At 43.4% G+C, this 23,970-nt stretch overlaps 1 protein-coding gene across 1 annotated transcript in view; it reads right to left on the bottom strand.

The window, feature by feature from the left end:
* The window catches only part of LOC138293923 (vitellogenin-like), a 605,610-nt gene that overhangs the window by 554,451 nt on the left and 27,189 nt on the right, over nt 1-23,970 (bottom strand). Inside the window, exons 2-3 of the mRNA XM_069233203.1 lie at nt 22,272-22,292; nt 21,609-21,760 (exon numbers count right to left, since the gene is read on the bottom strand). Coding sequence (XP_069089304.1) covers nt 21,609-21,760; nt 22,272-22,292 — 173 coding nt within the window. The remainder of the gene's footprint in view (nt 1-21,608; nt 21,761-22,271; nt 22,293-23,970) is intronic.

Here is a 23,970-nt window from a genome sequence, read left to right as displayed (position 1 = left end):
ATGTACGAAGCATGTGACCAGCAGAACCACAGTAGAGGCACAATCCCTTCTTCCGTCTGTCTTCCTTCTCACTAGCAGAGAGTGGCCCTCGAGCAGTATCCACTTGCTTGGGTTCCCCTTCTATATCTTTAGCAGGAGGAAGAGATTCCTCAGGATGAGGTGGATACATCCGTGAAGAGCTTGGCTGAGACGCTCCTCTACTCCTTCTCTTCTCCATTCGTCGTTCTTGAAGACGATACTCGATGGAAAGTGCTTGATCCATGAGGCCGCGAAGATCTTCAACTCTGGTGGAATGTACTAATTCATCCTTAATTTCTTCCTTAAGTCCTCTGCGAAACAAAGTTACCAGGGTACGCTCCACCCAAGTGGTCTCTGCCGCTAATTGACGGAAACGTGTAATATATCGGAGGACATCCTGGGAACCTTGCTGGATATCACATAATGCTTCCTCTGCCGAGGCTTCCAATCCTGGGCGACTAAACATTTGTTTGAAGCGGGTCACGAAGGCAGAATAGTCCGACAATACTGGATCATTGGATGACACCATCGGGGTTGCCCAGGCCAAGGCAGGACCGGATAATGCACTAATAAGATATCCCACCTTTGTCCTGTCATGAGAGAATTGGCTAGGTCTGAAGGCGAAGTAAACCGTTAATGCATCCAGGAATTCACGCAGTTTAGTTGGTTCACCAGAGAAGCGAGGCGTTGAGGCGGAGATAGTCGGAACATCGCCACTGCGGAGGGCCAAAGCCTGTCGTAAGACCGCATTCTCGTTGCGCAATTGTTGCAATTCCTGAGCTTGTTGTTGAATAGTAGTCAAAAAAGATGAATCAGGATCAGCAGCCGCCGCCACTGTGTCATCCATAGTATCAGAAGATGTCGGAATGGTTTGGCGCTGCATTCTGTCACGACTCACGTGCTGCTGGCGCCTGGAAACCGCAGATCTAGTGGCGTAGGTCTTGAGGGTTCGGCTTTGGCCCAGAAAAGGGCGACTCTTTCTAGTAGCCACGGTGCTGCAGGCAGTGGAAACGCCAAGAACAGACCGTGCCCTTTAGAATTAGTGCCAGATGGAAAAAACCCCAATAAAGGGGAAAAACCTCCCAAAAATTGATTCCTGAAACGAAAACAAAACCAGGAATCAAACAGGAACAAAATGCAGGTAAATGCAAAATTGAAAAGATTCAGAACCGAAGGCTAAGAATCAGGAGCGAAGACACAATCTGAGCAGAAAGTGATGCAGCGCAAGGAAAGGGAGAAAACAGAGCCCTTATACACCAAGAAACAGGAAGTGACCAACAGGAAGTAAAAAGACACCATTTTAGATAGGGAAAAAGTACATAGGATAGAATAGAACAGGAACCATAGAAAATAGGGACCAAGGAATGCTGGGAAGAAAAAGGTAACATGGGAAGGGGGAAAGACATAAAGAAAGGACAGAAAATGCCTCGAAAAAGTAAAGAAGAAAAAGAAGAAGAAGAAAGAAAAAGAAACAGGTAAGGAGGGGTCAGGGGAGAACAGGGACACAACAGAAGGCAGAGCGAGGCCCAAAATAATATCTGGGGCCTCGCGCTGTACAGAGAAGACTCGGGTCGCGTCGCGTCCTGAGAACGCGCTGCGCGGCGCGAGCCGAATGCTTGGCTCGCGCCGCACCACGCGGCGCAACAGGAACTTACTAGTAAATTAAATATGCCAATCATGGATAAACCAATCACCAATACAATTTAGACAGAGAGCATAAGCACTTTAGTACTGGTTAGCAGTGGTAAAATGCCCAGGGTCCCATAGCCAACAAAAAAAGGTCAGAGAAAATAGGAGGAAGAAGGCAAAATGTTTGAGTATGACCCTCAAAAAAGGGCCAGGTCCAACAAACATAAAGTAATTTGACTTACTATATATTAATCTAACCACCAGTGCCAAGCCCTGCGGCCAAACCCCCTAATCACCCAACCCCAAGAATGGGGGATTGTCTAAGTGTATAAGTGCAACTATGTACAAGTGGCTACATGCAAGAGTGGTGTACAGGTGACTGACTGTGTCCATGAGTGGTGTATGAGGAATTGGTTGAGTGTAAGAGTGCGCTTATGGGTATGTAAATGAGTCCATAAGCGGTGTATGATGAGTGACTTAGTGGATGAATGGTGTATAGATGATTGCCTGAGTAAATGAGTGCATCTATAGGTGAATGAGTGTGAGTGGTGTAGAGGTGACTGAGTGAGTGTGTGTATAGATAAGTGAATGAGTGTGTGAGTGGTGCTTGGGTGACTGAATGAGTGTAAAAGTGTGTGTATAGATATGGGTGCCTAAGTGTATGAGTGCATGTATGATTAAATTAGTGTATCAGAGTGTTTGTATGAGGGAGGGAGTGTATGAGTGATGTATGGTTGATTTACTGAGTGCATGAGTGTGTGAATGTGTGACTGACAGAGTGCAAGAGTGGTGTATGGGTGACTGTTGGAAAGTGGTAGTGGTAGGTAAGTACCTACACCTATCAATAGGCCACCAACCCCCACTTAGGTCTCAATAAATTAAACCCAGTTCCACCCTTGGTAGCTTGTCAACGAGTGACAAGGCTTAACTTAGGAGAAAAGTGTGTAAAACATTTAAATATCATAACACAGTAAATAAACACAATAAAAATCCAACATCCATTTATAAAAATAGATTATATTTTTATCTTTAAAATGACACCAAAATTATTTAAATCGGATAAGGGGAACTGGAGATATGCATTTTTAAAGAATTCTAGCACATAGAAGCAAGTAGCATTCAAAGGGTTAAAAAAGGTCACACTGGACAGGGCCAAAGTCCACAGTTCATGCCACCCACGAAGTAACACTGTTACTTTCCTGTTACTGTTACTTTCCTGAATCAAGAAAGTGTTTCAGAAGCGTTTCTTGATTCATGAACGTGGTCCTCTGCACCAGCCAAGGGTTCAGAGGCTCTGGCTTGCCTCTTGTGGTCTGGAACAACAACTCCTATAATGCACCTTTTCAACTTATGGAGTTGCTCCAAACATGTCAAAACTCATGCATCATCTTCCAGAGGTCCTTTTAGGGTCCTTGAAGTGTCCACAACTTTATACAAGGTTCCAGAAGTGGGTGTTGGGACTACAATTCCCAGAATGCACATGGTCAGAATCCTCAAATGGCTACTGGATGCTGGTCAGCTGGGCTCTGCTTACAGGACATGATGCAGGGGACTTTGGGCATCTCTTTTGAACCTGCAGCAAACAGGGAGTCCCTTCTTGAAGCAGTAGAAGACAGGCACAGTCATTTTAGTGGTGAAGTCCAAGTGTGCAGCTGGTGTAGTCCTTCAGAGTGCAGTGTCCAGGTGCAGGTCAGGGGTCCAGCAGGGCAGTCCTTCTTCTTTTTTGTCTTGTTCCTTGTAGGGATCTGAGGTGTGGGTGCCGCTCTGTCATATTTATCCTTTCCTCCTGGGTGGAAAGCAGGGGGTCCTGCTTGTCCAATCACAGGAAGGGTCCTTCCCCCTTTAATGACCACTTCCTGGGAAGTGTGGCAAAAATCAATCCCAGAGAGTAACATTCTTCAAAAATCCAACATGGCTGAAAGTGATTTTTGCAGCTTAGATCTGGCTGAGCTTACCCACTGGTGTGGCTAAAATTCCTAAACACACCACTCTCCTGCCCTCTCCTAATCTAACCAAGAGGGCACCTAATTGTCTGGGGTTGCAGGAAGTGGGGAATGTCCTGAGCTGCTCTAAATGTTCTTGCCTGCCTTTGAAGACAAGTTTGGCAGCTCTCCCCCCATCCTGTTTCACCATCTGCTGAAACAGATCTCCTACCCCAGGCACATCCTTTGTGTTTAGCCCAGGCCACTTCACACCTCATCAAGGGAGTGTGACCAGGCTGCAAGAGGCTGGTCAATCAGAGAAGAGCACTGCAGAGATGAAGTTGGCAACTTTCAGGTAGAGTTTTAAGACTCTTTACCTGAACTAGTTATATTGAATGCAACAACTATAAGTTGTGGGATTTATTATAACAATTAATTTACCAAACTCAAGGTATCTATCTCCTATGGGGACTTTGTTAATCAAAATAAAGTCTTCCCATTGTAGCCTATTGAGGCCGTTCACTACAGTGAGGGAAAAAACTAATTTGGCTTTTTTATCTCACCATGGAGTATAAAACTATTTTTTTAAGGTCCCTGCTTATAGTTACATGGCACTCAACCCTAGAGGTACATGGGGCCTACTTTAGGGTGACCTACATGTAAAAATAAGGTAGTTTAAGACTTTGGGGATACCTTTAATTCCAAAGTCGAATTTGCATATAACTTTAATTTAAACACAGTCAGCAAGGCAGGCCTGCCTTTAAAATGACCCTGGGCACCTTAGCACCTATGCTGGGGTCCCTAAACTTATATGCACTAACATATACTAGGGACCTATAGGTAGGTTGACATAGCCAATTATATTAACCTAATTTGTATACTCATTTAACACAAAGCAAAGGCCGTGGGACTGGTTAGCAGTACTGAGGGCACCATCAGAGTCAGGAAAACAAATTTGTAAATTGGAAATTGCATTTTCTCAGGGTAGTTCTGTGCACTCAATATGACTGAAAGGTGGTGTGCTTGTTGGTTAAAGTCATTTAGATAGCTACAGTTCCGCCGCAGGCAGAGGAATTGGCCATACTGGAGATTTTCCCACAGTGACATGGGTGGGAACTGTCAAAACATAACAGACTATTTTTAGCAGGAACTACATTTTCCATCTTCCCTCCCACATGTGACCCCCATCTCCACCAATAAGTGAATTTGGAGGCGGGATTACATCTCCCAGACATCCTGCATGCCAGCACCTCCTGAAGCTTTGGAGGATCGGCATCTTTCTCAAAATATACATTGAGCCTCTGAATATACGGGGGTACATTTATGAGATTAAGGCACTTCCAAAGGCAATATGCTTTCATATTACCGCTTGGCCTATTACGAATTACTCCTCTTTACCAGGACCGTGTTACTTCCTTCACATGACACTAAACTTACTTCCTCCTGCAACATAAAGACAGCCTCATCCAGGGCTAGCCAGTGTAGGGTATGGGGAGCTGAATAGGTGCAAGGGAGAACAATGTCCCTTGGTGTAGTAACTGCTGGGAGTAACAGGAGACTAGAGTTCTTTCAGTTTTGAAATGACTGGGCAAACATTGTGTTTTGTATTCTCATAGAGTGTGACAACAGGATTTGCCCCACCCCACTGCATCATGGAGCCTGAATTTGTGGGAGTTGTGTAGGTGTCATAGACATGGTTTGAAATGCACTAGCGTGTGTATGCTTAACACTACTGACTATTAATTTTACCTTTATGTCAGTGTTCATGTGTGTATTTATATATATATATATATGTATATATATATATATATATATATATCTCCCAAACACGAAAAGCCCAGGCACCAGTCCATGTTAAAATCCAAGCATTTAATAGCAATTCTGAGCAGCAAGACAAAAAATCCTCACGCGTTTCGGCAACAGCATGCCTTGTTCACAGGTAAGTAAGAGCAGGTGTGAGTGAGCCAGTGCTTTTTAAATACACAGTCATGTGACTTCAATAACCAAAGTCCAACTCCCATAATGCACAGTTCCATAAAATAACTTCCTGAACTGGAGCGCTTAATTTTCATATAGCTGCAATAGCGTCACAGGCACTTCAGTGCTGTTGCCGAAACGCGTCAGGATTTTTTGTCTTGCTGCTCAGAATTGCTATTAAATGCTTGGATTTGAACATGGACTGGTGCCTGGGCTTTTCGTGTTTGAGAGATAATTTCTGTGGGATGCTTCGCCCCAGTAACCCAGGCCGCCCTGCAGGGTCTGTGGCCCCTTACGGAGCAGGAGGTGACAATGATAGTTTTCTGGAAGGGGCCCGACTCGCTCACCTTCATGCAAACAAGGCATTTATCCTAGAAATATATTGCGATGGAGGTGAGCAAGGGATAGGAGGGAGACAGTGTGCCTCTCCTCTTACTTTTCATGTATTCCTTGTATGGCTGTTATCATGCTGGGCAGCAACTGTAAAAGCAAGTGGACTATCAAGTAATGGATACCTAATGCACATAAGAACATTTGTATGGTGAACTGAAGTGCCTGTGACGCTATTGCAGCTATATGAAAATTAAGCGCTCCAGTTCAGGAAGTTATTTTATGGAACTGTGCATTATGGGAGTTGGATCTTGGTTATTGAAGTCACATGACTGTGTATTTAAAAAGCACTGGCTCACTCACACCTGCTCTTACTTACCTGTGAACAAGGCATGCTGTTGCCGAAACGCGTCAGGATTTTTTGTCTTGCTGCTCAGAATTGCTATTAAATGCTTGGATTTTAACATGGACTGGTGCCTGGGCTTTTCGTGTTTGGGAGATATTTTCTGTGGGATGCTTCGCCCCAGTAACCCAGGCCGCCCTGCAGGGTCTGTGACCCCTTACGGAGCAGGAGGTGACAATGATAGTTTTATGGAAGGGGACCGACTCGCTCACCTTCATGCAAACAAGGCATTTATCCGAGAAATATATTGCGATGGAGGTGAGCAAGGGATAGGAGGGAGACAGTGTGCCTCTCCTCTTACTTTTCATGTATTCCTTGTATAGCTGTTATCATGCTGGGCAGCAACTGTAAAAGCAAGTGGACTATCAAGTAATGGATACCTAATGCACATAAGAACATTTGTATGGTGAACTGAAGTGCCTGTGACGCTATTGCAGCTATATGAAAATTAAGCGCTCCAGTTCAGGAAGTTATTTTATGGAACTATGCATTATGGGAGTTGGACTTTGGTTAATGAAGTCACATGACTGTGTATTTAAAAAGCACTGGCTCACTCAAACCTGCTCTTACTTACCTGTGAACAAGGCATGCTGTTGCCAAAACGCGTCAGGATTTTTTGTCTTGCTGCTCAGAATTGCTATTAAATGCTTGGATTTTAACATGGACTGGTGCCTGGGCTTTTCGTGTTTGGGAGATATTTTCTGTGGGATGCTTCGCCCCAGTAACCCAGGCCGCCCTGAAGGGTCTGTGGCCCCTTACGGAGCAGGAGGTGACAATGATAGTTTTATGGAAGGGGCCCGACTCGCTCACCTTCATGCAAACAAGGCATTTATCCGAGAAATATATTGCGATGGAGGTGAGCAAGGGATAGGAGGGAGACAGTGTGCCTCTCCTCTTACTTTTCATGTATTCCTTGTATAGCTGTTATCATGCTGGGCAGCAACTGTAAAAGCAAGTGGACTATCAAGTAATGGATACCTAATGCACATAAGAATATTTGTATGGTGAACTGAAGTGCCTGTGACGCTATTGCAGCTATATGAAAATTAAGCGCTCCAGTTCAGGAAGTTATTTTATGGAACTGTGCATTATGGGAGTTGGACTTTGGTTATTGAAGTCACATGACTGTATTTAAAAAGCACTGGCTCACTCACACCTGCTCTTACTTACCTGTGAACAAGGCATGCTGTTGCCAAAACGCGTCAGGATTTTTTGTCTTGCTGCTCAGAATTGCTATTAAATGCTTGGATTTTAACATGGACTGGTGCCTGGGCTTTTCGTGTTTGGGAGATATTTTCTGTGGGATGCTTCACCCCAGTAACCCAGGCCGCCCTGCAGGGTCTGTGGCCCCTTACGGAGCAGGAGGTGACAATGATATATATATATATATATATATATATATATATATATATATATATATATATATATATATATATATATAGAGAGAGAGAGAGAGAGAGAGAGAGAGTCTGTCGTCTGGGAATAAACTCACATGTCTGCATGTCCCATTTTGCACACTGTAATTGAAGTATGCACTAGTATGAGATAATTACATGAACAGGGGTGTTATTCAGCCCATAACAAAATGGTTTTGTGCTTTCTATTTCAGAGACCATATAATGAAAAGGTCCTATATGGTCTGTGGAATTACTTCTGATTTAGTTGGTCCTAAAGAAAGCCTCATGACCCTGAGTGGCACAAGTAACAGGCTGAAACATGTCAACCTCACTGAACTATAGATGTTAAGGATCATTGCATCCATTGTACATCACACCGTTTTTATCCCAGCTAAAGGACCTTTTTATTAAACAAGAATTAGGATCCTGAAGGCTTTTTTAACTTGCACTAAGAGCTACGCCTACAAACTGCATTGAGCCCACCCACTCACACTACGTGCACTGGGTGAGGATCCAGTGATGAAGTATGCCACTGGTGGCACTAGTGGGTGAGGATCCTACAAATGTATCCATGCGGTGCAAGGTTTGCACCATTTCACCTGGGTGCAGATCCCTTTTGACTTTGGTAACTACTGAGACCAGTGAATTTGACCTCTTAAAATGTTAAGAGTTTACCAGCTGTGAGTCTTTCCCTCTCTTATGCACAGGTCATCTTGATGAAAACAAAAATGTAATACTTAAAGCGTTTCCTTTAGACATTATAAACATGAGATGGTCTTATTCTAATAGAAGTCATGGTTAGTACTCTAAAAATCTAAAATGAGGATATATTTTAGGAGTTCTCAAGTAGCGACAAAGGAGCAGATTTATGGAAAGGGGTGCTGCAGTGAGTGCAGCGCTACTTTCCCTGCACCCCTTAGCGCACCCCTACAGCCACCATGTGTGCACCGTATTTAAAATACAGTACACCATGGCGCAGGGTAGGAGGCAATAGCATCATTTCTAATGAAGCTATTGATGTACTCTGAGGAGTAGCACCAAAATACTGGCGCTACTCCTGCAGAGTACATAGGACACCATTTTAAAGCATGGAAGCCCCCTTTTAACGTCTGCTCTTGAGCAGGCATTAAAAGTGCCATAAAAAATGGCACAAGAAAATCCCATAGATTTTCTTATTCCATTTTTTCGGGTTCCCTAAAAGGGGGATGCCCCCTTTGCATACATCATGCCTGGCGCAGGCATAATGTAGCGCAGAGGGTTACAGAGCGACGCAATGCATGCATTGGACGACTCTGTAAATACGGCATGTGGAATTCAGCCTGTTGTCAAATGATATGTGTTGTCCCACTGAGCTATATGATGTGATGTTAAAAACTGATTAAATCAGGCCACTGAGTGCCTATTTTGGAAACGGACGCTGCATTGCCCAAAAGAAGTTGCCATATTGGGAATAGTGATATCATGACAGAGCAATGAGAACATGGGGCCATTTGCTGCCAAATAAGAGTAACCAGCCCCACATTGCCCAAAGGCAGCTGCTACAATGTGACGTAGTGACACAACACTGAGAACATAAGGTTAAAAAAGAGGAACAATTAAACACATTTTGAACAATGAGGAACTATGCAGAAAGACAGTGCTGAATAATAATAGGCCAGTACATGTTGCAAAATAAGTGTCAGATTCTTTAAAGGAAACTATTTTAACTACACATCCCACAATGACTCATAATGGGCTAGTGGTTGATTGTGTATAAAAAGTGAGAGCAAGATAGGACTTGCATTTTGTGATCAAGAATCAATAGATTCAAAACGCATTGGTGTGGAGACGTTCTGTGTGGAGAAAAATAAAAAGGCTTTAAAAATTATCTCCCCAGAGTGTGATGTTCTTTTTAGAAATCTTCAAGTGCAACAGGGCTTGGTCAGGCTCTGAAGATGTGAGATGGAAAATATATATATATATATATATATATTTTGGTTTTATAGACAATCTGGACCTAGTTTCAATAGAAAACATGTTTTTTGACTTGCCTATATATTTGGCACTGTTTTACAATTCTTCACTACATTTTCTAAAATGGTGGTCTGTCAAGCGGTGTCCAAGAAAAAGGGGAGATCAAAAACATGCTTTTCTTATGTTAATTCTCATAGGAGTTTTGAACAAGACTACAGGCTGAGCCACTGCATGGAATTACACCAAATTTGGCAGAATGGTACCTTTCTGTATGCTGATTATGCTTTCAGTTATTTGGTGTAATCCGTTCAGTAGTTTTTCTGATAGCAAAAGGAAAATACATTTGTATATCTAGGGCCGCAGATCCTCCCCGATGACTCATGAATAATAAGAGCTCGTGCATGGAGCTGCAGAGCTTTGATTGGCTGCCGACACTTCAAACCAGGAAGAAGTGGCTGCTATCTTGGGACTCAGCTTCAGCCAAGTCCCACAGAAAAAGAGAAAAAATAAGACAGGGCACCAGGGTAGAGTCAGCCTGACCCCTTAGCTCTGGTGCTGGGGTCGCGGAGGGAAGCTGCCAGGGCTAAAAATCACTTTAAAAAAAAAGATTTTGCCACGATTTCATGACAATGTCATGCTTGTTTTTGAGAAGCCCCTGGGTGGGCCAGGTCCCTGGGACATTGAGATTTTGAATGCATGAGAGTTGCTCAGCCTCCCTGCAGCCCTGGGTACCACCACCACCCCAGGGCACATCTTGTAATTCTAATGCAGCCCCATGGACCACAATCTCCCCGGGGCCCATCTTGTAAATCTAATGCAGGGGTCTGTCTAGCCCCCTACAGCCCCAGGGATCGCCACTTCCTCGGGACACATTTTGTGAATCTAATGTGGGAGGGCATCTGCCCCCCGCATTCCCAGGGACCACAACCTCCCTGTGGCACATTCTGTAAATCTAAAGTGGGGGGACGCCCGGCTCCCCCACAGTCCTGGGGACCACCACCTCCCCGGAGCACATCTTGTAAATCTAATGCAAGGGGCAACCCAGCACCCCCCCCCCCCACAGCCATGGGGACTGCCACCACCCTAGTGCACATCTTGTAAATCAATCTAATGCAGGTGGGTATTTAAAGCAGCTCCCTGCTTCTGGGAGTAATGCCAGCTTCCGCAGGATGCAGGGAGTCAGCTAGGACCGCAGAGGCCTTGAGGCTCCCCCTGCGGTCCTGTCACTCTCTCTCTCTTCCATCCCATATTGTGATAACGTCAAAGAGTGAGACTAGCAAGATGTTTGCTACGAATGTTATAGTTACATTTGGAGGCGGAGTGGAACATAGTCACTTCTGGATTAATGCTCAAGGTCTTGTACTGTCACTCAGTAGGCTGAATGTTCAAATCCTAGCATCACTTGGCACTGTGTTTCTTTATTTACTAGTGTTCTGAAAAATCTCATTCTAAGTATATCATTCATCAAAGCCTAAAAACTCTCAATCTCTCTCCCTCCCACTCTCTTTCTCTCTCAATTTCTCTTTTTCAATACCTTTTTCCCACTCACACACCCCTTCAGAATCATATGCACCCACTCACAGATCCACTCTGTTACTGACACACCTGCTCACACATCCACTCAGACCCTCATGCACCATTTACCGCCCTACCAAGACCTTTACGCACCCACTCACAGACCCACTCATACAATCATGCACCCACTCACAGACCCACTATGGCTCTCACACAGCAACTCACAGACCCACTGAAACTCTCATGCACCCACTCACAGACCCACACACACACTGAAGCAGCCACTCACAGACCCACTAACACACTGATGCACCCACTCTCACACTCAGACAGACACTCTTATAGCCACTCTCACACCCAGATACACCCTCTCATACCTATTCTGACACCCAGAGAGACAGGCTGCAGCCAACTTCCACCAGACATGGCCTTTGGATGTGCGTGGTTATATGGGTTGGCTTATTGCACAAGTTATAGTTACTTGAGATAACTCTAACAGGTGAATTTCTATGGTTTTGTACATTGTACTTGTGTAGTTTGCATGTCCTGGTAGTGTAAAACTCCAAAATGAGTTTTTACACTGCCGTGAGGCTTGCTCCCTTCATAGGCTAGCATTGGGGCTGCCCTCACACATTGTTTGAGTGGTAGCTGCAGATCTGAAAGGAGTAGGAAGGTCATATTTAGTATAGCCAGAATGGTGATACAAAATCCTGCTGACTAGTGAAGTTGGATTTAATATTACTATTTTAGAAATGCCACTTTTAGAAAGTGAATATTTATCTGCCCTTAAATTCTTCTGTGCCTTACACAGCTCCCTTGTGCATTCACTCAGACACACCCCAAACACAGGATACTCAGCCTCACTTGCATACATCTGCATTTTGAATGGGTCTTCCTGGGCTGGGAGGGTGGAAGGCCTGACACTTGCATGTCAAAGGACAGTAGCCTGCCCTCACACAAAGGACTGCCACACCCCCTACTGGGATCCTGGCAGACAAGTTTGAACTGAAAAGGGACTGTGTGCACTTCTAAGCCACTCTTTGAAGTCTCCCCCACTTCAAAGGCACATTTGGGTATTTAAACAGGGCCTCTGCCCCTACCAACTCAGACACTTCCTGGAGAAGAAACCTGAACCAGAACCTGCATCCTGCCAAGAAGACTGTTGCCTTGCTGCATTGCTGCTGCCTTGCTGCTCTCTGGCTGTGGTGAAGAAGTGCTCTCCAAGGGATTGGATAGAGACTGCCTCCTGTTCCCTGAAGTCTCTGGACTAAAAAGACTTCATCTCTACAAGGAGGGCTCCTTGTGCAGCGAAAATCGATGCACAGCCTGCCAGAAATGACGCACAGCCTGCACCACAGTGAAAAATTCACTGCACGCCAAACCGGAATGACACAGCCCGACTTCACATTGAGAAGATCGACGCAGTGACAGCGTAGCAACCAGAAGTTCGACACACGGCCCACCGGATCAACTCACAGCTGAGCCTGGATGACGCAGCCTGACTTCCAGAGATTAATTGATGCAGTGCCTGCTGTGCGGTAGAAAATTAGACGCAATGCCCACCGAATCGATGCAGCTCCTGTGACTTTGTCCTGCCAGCGCAAGAAATCCATGCATCGTCTTTGGGGCGTCCAAAAACCATGCAACCCGAAGAGGATCCATCACTGAGCATCGGAATCGATGCTCAGCCGTCCCTGCGTGAAAACTAAATGACGCATCGCCATGTGTGGCTTGAGAAACTGATGCACACCCCTTTGTTTCCACGCATCTCCTCCTCTGTGGTTCTTTGCGGAGATTTTGCACATGAACCAGCTACTTTGTGCTTTTAAAAGACTTAAGACACTTTATATCACTTTTACAGTGATATCTCAACATTCACTTGTTGCATTTTAATCATTTTGACCTGCATCTTATTAGATAAATATTACATATTTTTCTAAACACTGTGTGGTGTATTTTTGTGGTGCTATTTGGTGTTATTGTATGATTTATTGTGCAAATACTTTACACATTGCCTTCTAAGTTAGGCCTGACTGCTCAGTGCCAAGCTACCAGCAGGTGGGCACATGATAATTTGAATTGTGTGTGACTTACCCTGACTAGAGTGAGGGCCCTTGCTTGGACAGGGGGTAACCTGACTGCCAACCAAAGAGCCCATTTCTAACACTAACTATAACGTGCCTGTAGCCTTCAGTTTTTTTAAGTGAATATATTTATATAACTATATATGAAGATAGCTAGCTAGCTAGCTAGATAGATAGATAGATAGATAGATAGATAGATAGATAGATAGATAGATAGATAGATAGATAGATAGATAGATACGTTTGTGGCGCAGGGCAGTGCAGAGCAGAGTGCCTGTTTATGCACAGACCGGTTGTAAAATTAATTATTTTAACACCAATATTTTTCACTGCACTGTGAATGTAACTAGAGGTTTTCTTCTAGTGGCAACATTACCTCCTAAGTTTGTACATCTTAAATTGACAAATAATGTACAGACGCATTTTAAAGCAAATGAGATCCACATGCTTACCCCATTAATGACCAGCATGAAAATTCTGCTCCCATGAGCAGACACAAAAGGGGGGTGGAATATATTTGAGCATAACATGAACATACACGCTGAGATATAGATGAGCTGCGGGCCTGTTTTATGCAATTGCAACACCTATTGTTTAACACTGATACATTTAAATCAGAATATCAGTGCCTGTAAGAAATTGGATTAATATTTAGCTGTGTGACTACCCACCTCAAAGAACAAATACAACGCTTTTAAGGATAAAGCCTCAAAGTCTCTAAATTAGCCTGAGCTCAACCTCTAGGGTAGCTATGACAGGCTTAACTTAGGGCCAAGTGTAAAGTATATATAAACTAACAGAAACAATAATAAAGTCAAAATGCAACACAATAAAACTCTCAAACTGAATTTGAAAAATAAAGTGAAGTGTAACACACAAAATGACACAAAAACAACAAAAATGCAATATGGGGAACAGGATATATATGGTTTTTAATCAGGAAAATCCCCAAAAAGCAGAAAGTTCCAATAATAGTCAATGGTCGTGGTAGACAGGAATCTAGGCACAATTTGCTGCTGATCACAATGGATACACCAATAAGGTTTGCCCTGGTCAAATATTCTACCTCCTGACATTAGTTGTTGAAAGGTTCCCAGGAACTCAAGGGAGGCACTTAGGGGCTGATTTGAGGAAAGTGGCACTGCACCCAGTGCAACGCCAATATCCTTGAACCCCTTAGCGCCCCCAACCACCACCATGTGTGTGACGTATTTAAAATACGGCGCACCATGGCACAGGGTAGGGGGGAGAAGCGTCATTTTTTTATATTATTGATGCACTCTGCAGGAGTAGTGCCAACATTTTGCCACTACTCCTGCAGGGTGCATAGGGGCCAATTGTATTCAATGGCATGCCCTTTTTAATGTCTGATCTGAACAGGTGTTAAAAGTGTTGAGAAAAATGGCACAAGGAAATCTCTTAGATTTCCTTGCTCCATTTTGTCACACCCCCCCTAACGGGGGAATGCCCCCTTTGCATACATTATGCCTGGGGCAGGCATTATGTAGCTCAAAGGGTTACAAAGTGGTGCAATGCATGCTTTGCACCACTTTGTAAATATGGTGCGGGTTATTTGGCCATTTAACGCCACATTAGCGTAAGAAAATGATGCTAATGTGTCGATAGGATGGCGCTAGCGGCACTTAAATCAGCCCCTTAGAGATTCAAAGGGTGTCAGGCAGATGCCTAACAGTGGGGCTCAGGTCCAGTTGCTCGGCATATGCAGGAAAAGGACTCTTGTAGCTTGTTGTGTCTCCCTAGTTTGCACAGGTCAACCTTATGACCCAAGGAGTGCACTTCTTTGTCCTGGCTACAGGAAGGAGCAAGCCTAATCCTTTATGGCTCCTCCCAGGTCTCAGACAGCAGGTCCAGTCCTTTTCTGTACTTTGTCAAGTCAGGGAGTGTTCTGAAGTGGGTACCTGGTAATACCACATTTATGACTGACAAGAGCTGGTGTGTTGGAATGGCTTCAAGGCACACCCTAACCAATGTAGTAAAAGTTCCCAGGGCCACACCTTCTCATTTTGTGCATTTTTTTAAGTAGGTGGAAGGTGACCACACTAAACCTGGGCTCTGAAGACTGGGTTATGTGTCAGATGTCAAAACCCCATTCAGAGGGCCATGGGCAAGCAAGAGCTAGTGGGCCCAACCCTGGGGTTGGAGGTCTTTTATTTCTGATGTACTAGGGCCTGACTTACTATGGATCCTGAACAAATGGGTCAAGTACACTTTCAACACTTATCTCTCAGTTGTGCCACATCAAATCCACTGTTGAGAGTAGCACATACATCCTGGCATCGTTATATACATCCCAAACAATCACCTACTCCATACTCTCCAGCGATAACACTGTGGGATATTCCTGGAATACCACAGAATATACCACCCCAGGCACGAGCACTATGGGTGGATAAGGGCATCACACGAATGGAACACTTCTTCTCAGACGGTGAGCTTAAATCTTTTCAAGATCTGATTGCTGAATATGACGTCACACCAGGGCAATTCATCACTTATTACACTATAATAAAGGGCATGTGTCGTACATGGGGTCCAGGGAATACTGAGCCACCGACTTCTCATGTCTCACATGTCATATTGTTGGCTACGACCACTAAACACATCTTTACCACTCTATACGTGGCACTCCGTGCACCTACCAACACTCCACTGCAAACAACATACGAAAAAATGCAACACTGTACTATCGAATTCATTGACGTTACCAGAGTGGAACTCAGCATTGCGCTCAGTAAAGGAGGTTTCCCACAATGCCAGATTTAGATTCACTCAATTCAACTATATACCACAAGCATATTTAGACCCCCAACGCCTCCATTGTATGTACCCAGCACACAAACTAGTTTGCCCTAGGTGCGCTACATCCCCAGTGGGATTTTATCATATGGTATGGGAATGCCCAACTTTGCGGGTTCTCTGGCAAAAAATCACTGAAACGATTACGGAAATAACGGACTATACATTACCTGTGTCACCGACCTCTTGCCTGTTAAGCATTCAAACCAAAACAAAAAGAGACGAATACCTTCATAGGTTCATAGATTTAGTATTTGTGCTTTTCAAACGCAGGATAGTCATGACCTGGAAATCTCATACCACCCCCCGGTCCATGTTGCTATGGCTAAAAGACCTTTTGATATGGTCTAAGGCAGAAGCTTATCATTTACGGTGGCTCCGGATACAGGGCATGACTTACACAGGGACGGAATATTGGGAGTCATTGGTTCTGAAGATGGAAGCTAAAAACGACCTTCATCCACTGTGAACCGAGCGACCCTCCCTGGCGTTTATACATAGCCATTATATGCTTATACACATGACCAGATACCAGCATGACACTGGACTTCAGCCTGGCTCCCACCACTCGCTATACACGCTACGACCTGAACCTTCCTATATCTATGACATCTCACAACACTATATACTTGCGTGCACGCCTGGTGATTGTTGTTAGTTACTTGTTTTTTTTTTTTTTTTCCTTTATCATATTATAAATTGTTCTCGATTTGTTGACACCGTTTGCAGATTTGCTATTGTAAACTATGTATGTTTATACGCTCAGAAAGGTTACTACCAAATAGGGAATGTGTCACTACAATATGTGCATTTATGGTCCCTCTTTCTACACATGTCAAGATAATACTCACACTTCCGCAGTTTGTAACAACGTAATATCATGCTGTACTGTATTACCTGAATTTAACAATATAAAATCAATAAACAAACATACAAAAACATATATATCTCTCAGTGGTAGTGCAGGTCGAGCAGCCCAAAAGTTCTTGATAGTGAGGTATACACAGGGTGTGAACACAGGCTCAGACCCAAAAATATACTCAGCAGCAGCAATAAATGATTGGCCAGTCAAATACTTGCTTTTATGAAAATACAACATTCACAAACAATACAGAAAAACCCCTGAGGTCAGCGCCCTGTTGTTTTAAAGGGCTCTGCAACCCACTCTCCTCTCACTGGCAGTAATGGTTATTACCTATTTAACACAGCTGACATCCAGGTTAAGCCCCACTAATAGTCTGAGTCTGACGAGTCCTACTCTGACTCTTTACTAAAATCAAAAGTGGCCCATTGCTGAAGCGCTATATGCAAGCAAGATTGCCAAGGCTGTCTTGGCCATAGACCAGTCTTACCTGCACTAGCAGGATCTGAGAGACCAGAGTCTCAAAGTGTGCCCCCTTCACAGATGCTGAAGCTGTAGAAGTGGGTTCCTCACTTGTTCCTCAAGCTGGTAAGTTGCTTGAGCTCTTCCTCATAGGTAGGTATGGAGGATGCAATGCTCCTGGTTCTCGTCTTCAGTCACAGCTTAGGCCTGCTCGCGCCTGATTGCATCCTTCTTGCTACAACAACAGTCTTGACCAGACTACGCTTCTTGCTTGTTTCCAGTGGCTCCCCTTCCATATAGGGTCAATGCTCTTCTTCTGTACCTGGGCTACAGCCCGATTGGCACAGCAGCAATCGTCACAGTGGCTTCACATGCCTGATTTAGTTGTGCACCTGGGATACGGATACGGACAATCAGCACATGAGCGATGGCCTGATTGGTGCAGCATGGTTTTGGCTCTCTTCATCGTGGCCCTCCTCTGGAATACAGGTGTCTTCAACTTTTCACTACATATGAGCAATGACCCGATCAGTGTAGCAACTATCTCCTCACTCCTTGGTACAAGGATCCAATCACTAGGCTTCAACAGACCTTTAAAATAGGAAGAGGCAGGTACTGTCCTTTGTTTCTGCAACCTGCTGTCTGCAGCCCATGCACTAACTCAGAGATGTTTCAAGTGAAATCATGCCATGTAGACAGAGAAAAATGTGGAGGCACCCTTCCCCGTCAGTGCAAAGTATAAACTCATGAAAGAGTCCCATGTATTATCTGAAGCAATTTGTTGGGATGCAGGGGCTGCATAATGCAGTGTTTTGCCAAAACTGAACTGTCCAAAGTGCATAATTTAAGAAGCTGCAGAAAACAAGATTTTTAGAGTTAATGTGTGCAATGTGGAAAGTGCAATTAAGCAAAAGAGGGATCAGATCATGAATGTCCACGCTTGCTATGGCACAGCTATGCACCTTTTTATGGGATTGACTAAAGTTCATACATTTAACTCAAAATTTATTTAATTTAGTACATGAGCGGCAGACAGTGCAGCTCGGAAATAGAGAGCAGTGCTGTCTGCAGCTATGGCACTGCAGGAAAATTTCATTTTCTGCCATGCCACCCTGGAATTCTTGACTTTTGATGGAACCTATTTTTTGCTGGTTTTAGAACTCTGTGCACTTAAGCCATTCTAACCAGTTGTAAAGTCCTATCCTTTCTCTTTAAACATGATTCAATTGGCATATACAAATTGGTATATTTAACTTACCTATAAATCTCTAGTATATTCTACAACACCTATTGTGCCTCACACTTTAATGACAGTGTTTAACATGGCTTCACATCCTCCATTGTAACCTGCTGTTAACAGTGTGAAGACTGCAATTCAAATCATACAAATAAACTCTCTTGACAGGTCAAAGCATTACTTTAAAGATTAATAAATTACCCTAGGTAGACCATTTAATCTACAAGACAGAGTGCATGGTGTTTAAAAAGTATGACATGGAAAGCATTAGTGTCATCCTGTTCTTACAGTAACTAGCACCCAAAAGCTATTTATGACTGTGGTTCACCTAGCTGTCCCATGTAGGAAACAAGTTACAGACTAAAATCCTAATTCTGTTTCTCCGGAATCGGGGTAGCTTCAAAAAAATGAAACACCTATTTTTAATACTTTTTGAAAATCTAATTCAATTGTTAAGTTCGGATTTTTAATAATTATTAAGGGTAGTAACTATTAGAAAGTTTATAAAGTTACCTTTTCTTTACCTGACGTTCCTGGATAATAATTTTGCACTTGCTCTTCCACTTCCAATAGCACTTTCATAGGTATGAGAAATGTGAAAAGTGCTTTCCAGGAGTAAAAAATAGGCTGATCTGAATTGGCATAAATGGCTCCTTTGAACCTGACAGAGTTTTCAGGGTGGGGCTGTTAGCATCCCTTTTGACATTCCAGTGTCAGGTTTTGGTTGCATACTAAATCCCGCTTGAAAGGACTGCTGGGTTTTACATTGTACGTATAACACCTGGGGCAACCATGAAAGGGAAACAGGATGCCAAAACAATTCTTGAGTATACACTCTCTATTTGCTGGAAAACCCTGCTATATTCTCCCAGAAATCTGTCTCTGTTTTTATTTTGGTTACTGTGACTGCTCCAAATTGCATTTTAGTGTTAGATATGGGAAAACACTAGGATTAGCATAGTACCCTCCATATGTTGGGACAAAAAAGACCCTCACATAGTGATGGACAAGCACCCCTGCCCTGAGTGCTCCAATTGTAATGATGTCTGGATCCCTGATGCTGATTCTTTTTGTCATGGGCTAACACTGACCAAGCTTGTGAGCCATGACATAGGCCTATCTCATGGATTGAAAGCTTTTTAGACTGGGGGACACTCAAATAGTTACCCTCATAGTGATGAAAGGCTACTGTCTTTACGAGGAGTTGAGCAGCACTAGCACGGTGGTGGCAGCATCCCGTGTAGTAATCAGTAGGAGTGAGCAGGTGCTTTTTACCTCTGTCACTAGAGTGAGGCCTACAGGCTCACTCATTTAAAATAGAGGTAGAAGAATCCCCCTAGACAGAGTTATGAATGCTTCATTCGTGTAAGCTTGGTGTGAGACACTAGAGGACGGGAGAACCAGGCTTCAAAGGGTGCTCTTTGATTCAGGAGAAGTCACTGGAAAGGGACCTGAGAACATCTCAGGATGGAGATAGGACTCATAGAAGAATCATAAAGAGTAGGGCCAAGGCCTTGGGGTATCCTTTTGATAAACATATTACTCTCACACAAACCTCTAGTCCTGCCCATGGCCCTTATTGTGGGGCTATCAGATTTGGAGTCACTGCTGCTGTGGTAGACTGTCTTCTGGAGTAAGGGAAGGGCAGAGGAAAAGGTATTTCACAAGGAAACAGGGCCCAAACATATACTTTGAAGACTCAGACTCTAAATCACATTTGGTATCTAGAAACGGACTGAAAAAAAGGAAGCACAAGACCCCCAAAATTGCCAACTGTCTAACAGCGAGTTGGCTTGCATGAAGAGGAGAAGCTCTGCAAATGTCTGTGACCAAAAACGCAACGTTTGATAGTCTCCCAGCTGGGTAAGGGGAAATCATCCCCTGGGAGACATCAACTAGGGACTCCAAGACCACCTGCCTCTCGATCCTAGAGCACCTAGGCACCAAGGCTAGTGTGCCCAGTGAGGAAGAGCAGAGCATTGGAGGGAGCGAGGTCTATATGGAGACATTTGAGTTAATGTACATGCTGTATATGGAAACAAAGCGTAGACTCCTGCATCGACGATCACCTTGAAAGAAATGTTCACAGGGAAATAACAAGTTATTGCGAAATTTGCTTAGAGCTTGCAGGGACATATTACTAGCCCCTTGCGCGGCCGGTGCACCACTTTTTTTTATGCTCCGACGGTGCAGAGTGCAGACCCATATCTATGAGACCAAGCAAAGTCACTTTGTGTGGCTTTTCATGGTCTTGTAGATGCGGGGTAAGGCAAAGAAGCGCAAGTCACTGCGCTGCTTTACACTGCATCAGGGAGCACTGGGGGGGTGTTTCCTTGCAGCACCCACTGGTTTTGACGCATTCCTAGATTTATAAGACAGTGTAAACCTCAGAATGTGTAAATATCTTACACCTCCTCACGACGGGCGCAACGAGGAAATATGTCTTTATTTTATCTTTATTTCTCCTTGTTTCCTCATTTTTTTCTCATTATATGTGTGTTGCATTCTGCGGGACACTTAAGAAAAGGAAAACTCCTCATTGGTCTGTTTTTGTGCAGGAAGGTGACCTTTTCTGCACAAAAGCAATCCTGCATGCAACACAAGCACCCTGCACCATGATGCATGAGTGCCTGCATTGGCACTAGGCAGCAAATTCTGCACCAGCCCAGAGGGAAAGGACAGAAATGTACCGTATTTTGTAAATACGGTGCATTTCTGCCCTTTCTTTGTGGCGCAGGGCAGCGCAACAAGGTCACTTGCTGCGCTGCCCTGTACTACTTCTTCGTGGTAAATATGCCCGAAAAGTTTAATCAGGGGCAAATACCGTTTGTGGGAAGTGATATTTCCATAGGATTCAGAAGAAGTTAGTTGGTGTTAAAGGATTCATGATGGTGTACATTGGTCCAAAAGAAAGATAATTCTCTATATTGATCAGCTCAGGAGTAAAAGGCAGGAGGGTTATGCTGGTGTCTTCAGATATTATGTTTGTTACAATTACTTACCCGTAGCAGGCAGAGTTTTGGTCCGGCACTATTAATTTCCACTTTACATTTTAATTTTACTCCGGCTCTGTTACAGCCCTTTTCTGGAAGTCCACTGAGAATCAGCCCTTCATAGTTGTACACAAACGTCTTACTTCCCGTGAAATCCGGTGCTGTTAAAACAGAGATTGATGTTCTTATTCGTCAGCGTTTCAAGGCCACAATAGTAGTAGTAAAGTGCTTTATAAATGCAATACATTCCAATTGTCTATCAAACAGGGGTCTGTTTTTTCTGCGGCTTTATCTTAGGACACCAGAATTCATCAAAACAGAGCAAGTAAATAAATAAGATTAGGCTTCATGGGTTACCATGTCAAACATCTATAACATTTAAGTGGTTAACAAGCAATTAGACGGTATAAATTAATGTACATTTTCCTCATCGATTTATTCCTTACCACAACATGTCCACATGAAGTATCACTTTCTCACATATGTCACATTAGGAGTAGATTTTATTTAAAAAATGTAAATATGTTTTGTAAAAGGATCGCGCTTGACAAATATCTTGAAGACGCCAAAGACGTTTTTCTTGTACTGTTGGGAACGTGGCTTCACAATATTCCCTTCAAATACAAGCAGTAGCACATAAATTACCAAGTTAGTAGTGGAAATGGCACGTACCATAACTGCTTTCCTGGCCACCTAAAAGTAAAGAGAATAAGCAAAAAAAAACATAAATGAGCAGTAGTTGTTCAATAAAATCAGTTATATAGGTCCACATAGCCTAGCCAAATAGGACCACAGTACACGAGAAGGAAACTGAAGCACCGGCTGGGACATTGCAGCTCTAATGAAATGATTGCCATTTTCAGACAATTGCTGTCATTGACACAAGAAGTGGGGTAGGTGCCCCGAGATTTGTAGTTTGTGGCACACTTCCTTTTCAGAGTAAAATCTACTCTATACACTTTAAACAAAAAATAGAGTATTATTTATTCCTACCAGGCCATAGCAGACCGATGTAAGGCCAGTGGCTTTTCACAATATTGATCTGCATGTGTTAAAGTAATCTACCATAAAATGCACGTTATAAGCGGTGGGCCTATACAGGTTGTTGACCATTTTACGTAATTTCTCTGTCTTTGAAACAGAAAATGACGTTCGACAAGTGCGCCAGAGGAGCTTGATTATAACAAAAGGTGCACTTCATTTTGGCTTCTAATGCCGAGTTTGTATAAATAATAATCATACTGTGCATCCCCACGCAGAATTCTTAGTGTCGAAGAGGATATTGTACCCTGCTGGATTTTGTCCTGCCTAGGACTGTTTGAGATTTCCACTATCATACAGCGCATTCTGAAAGGAGGAAATATAATTCACACTCTTAATATGGGAATGTAGGAGTAGGACATCATGGAACTACGTAGGGTTTGATTGAGGGTTAAAACGAAACGCACAGCAGATTTGACTTTCAAAAAACTCACTGCACCTTCAGAACCTTACTGAAAGTTAGAAGAAAACAAGATTTCCTTTCAGAATCTTCATCTCCAGAATTGTCTCCAAAAATAACCTTGTGAACCTATCTGCAGAGATTTAGACGTAGGAATGCCAGACACGTAGCCAACTTTCCAGCAGGGGGACTTGACTCCTAACCCATAGAGAGTTAGGAAAATTAAATGGTGGAAGCTACTGACTAGTTGAAAGAATTAAAAGTTACTTGGAATATTAATGGGAAGACTTTGTAAGTATGTGTTTATTTATTAAGAGGTCATTCTGTTTACAGCACAACTAGCCTCACTGGACCAATCCTGGAAGAACCCTCAGCAAGAATTTACTGCAAAGCCTGCAACATCACCACAGCCATGAGCCAATGTGCAATGAGAACGTAATGATCGGAAGAAGTTACTGATCCAAGTAATAGGTGTACTTTTCGGTAGTCCTTGTCTGTGCACAGCTTCTTACAAATGTTCTGAAAAGGATTGTGGCATCTAAGGCCAGGCCAGACCAGAACAAGCCAACTTCAAATTTCTGATTGAGAAAAGCAGCAAGCATCAAACACATTAAACTACTTTATCCCATGTTTTGAAGGGCTATATTTGTGGCTCCCATTCAGTGCATCACCTCACTTTCGTATGATTTTTTGGGAAGATGTCTAATATTTTTTGTTTATGTTTGCTGAGCCCTACTGTATTTTAGGTAGCCAAGCTTCACACATTTTTGCAAAAACAAACATGTAAACTGGAATTCAATAAACCTTTTATTATAGCATTATGTAGATCATGTTATTGGCCGACTGCTGCTTCCACTGATTATCAGAGCTGTGTAGAAATGAGTGATATACATATGACACATGTTATGTGGATTATTGGTGTTGGGTTAT

Source organism: Pleurodeles waltl, chromosome 4_2 (assembly GCF_031143425.1).
Source record: "Pleurodeles waltl isolate 20211129_DDA chromosome 4_2, aPleWal1.hap1.20221129, whole genome shotgun sequence".
Classification (NCBI taxonomy): Eukaryota; Metazoa; Chordata; class Amphibia; order Caudata; family Salamandridae; genus Pleurodeles; species Pleurodeles waltl.
The sequence above is the reverse complement of the archived record's forward strand: the minus strand, read 5'-3'. Positions and strand labels throughout refer to the sequence as shown.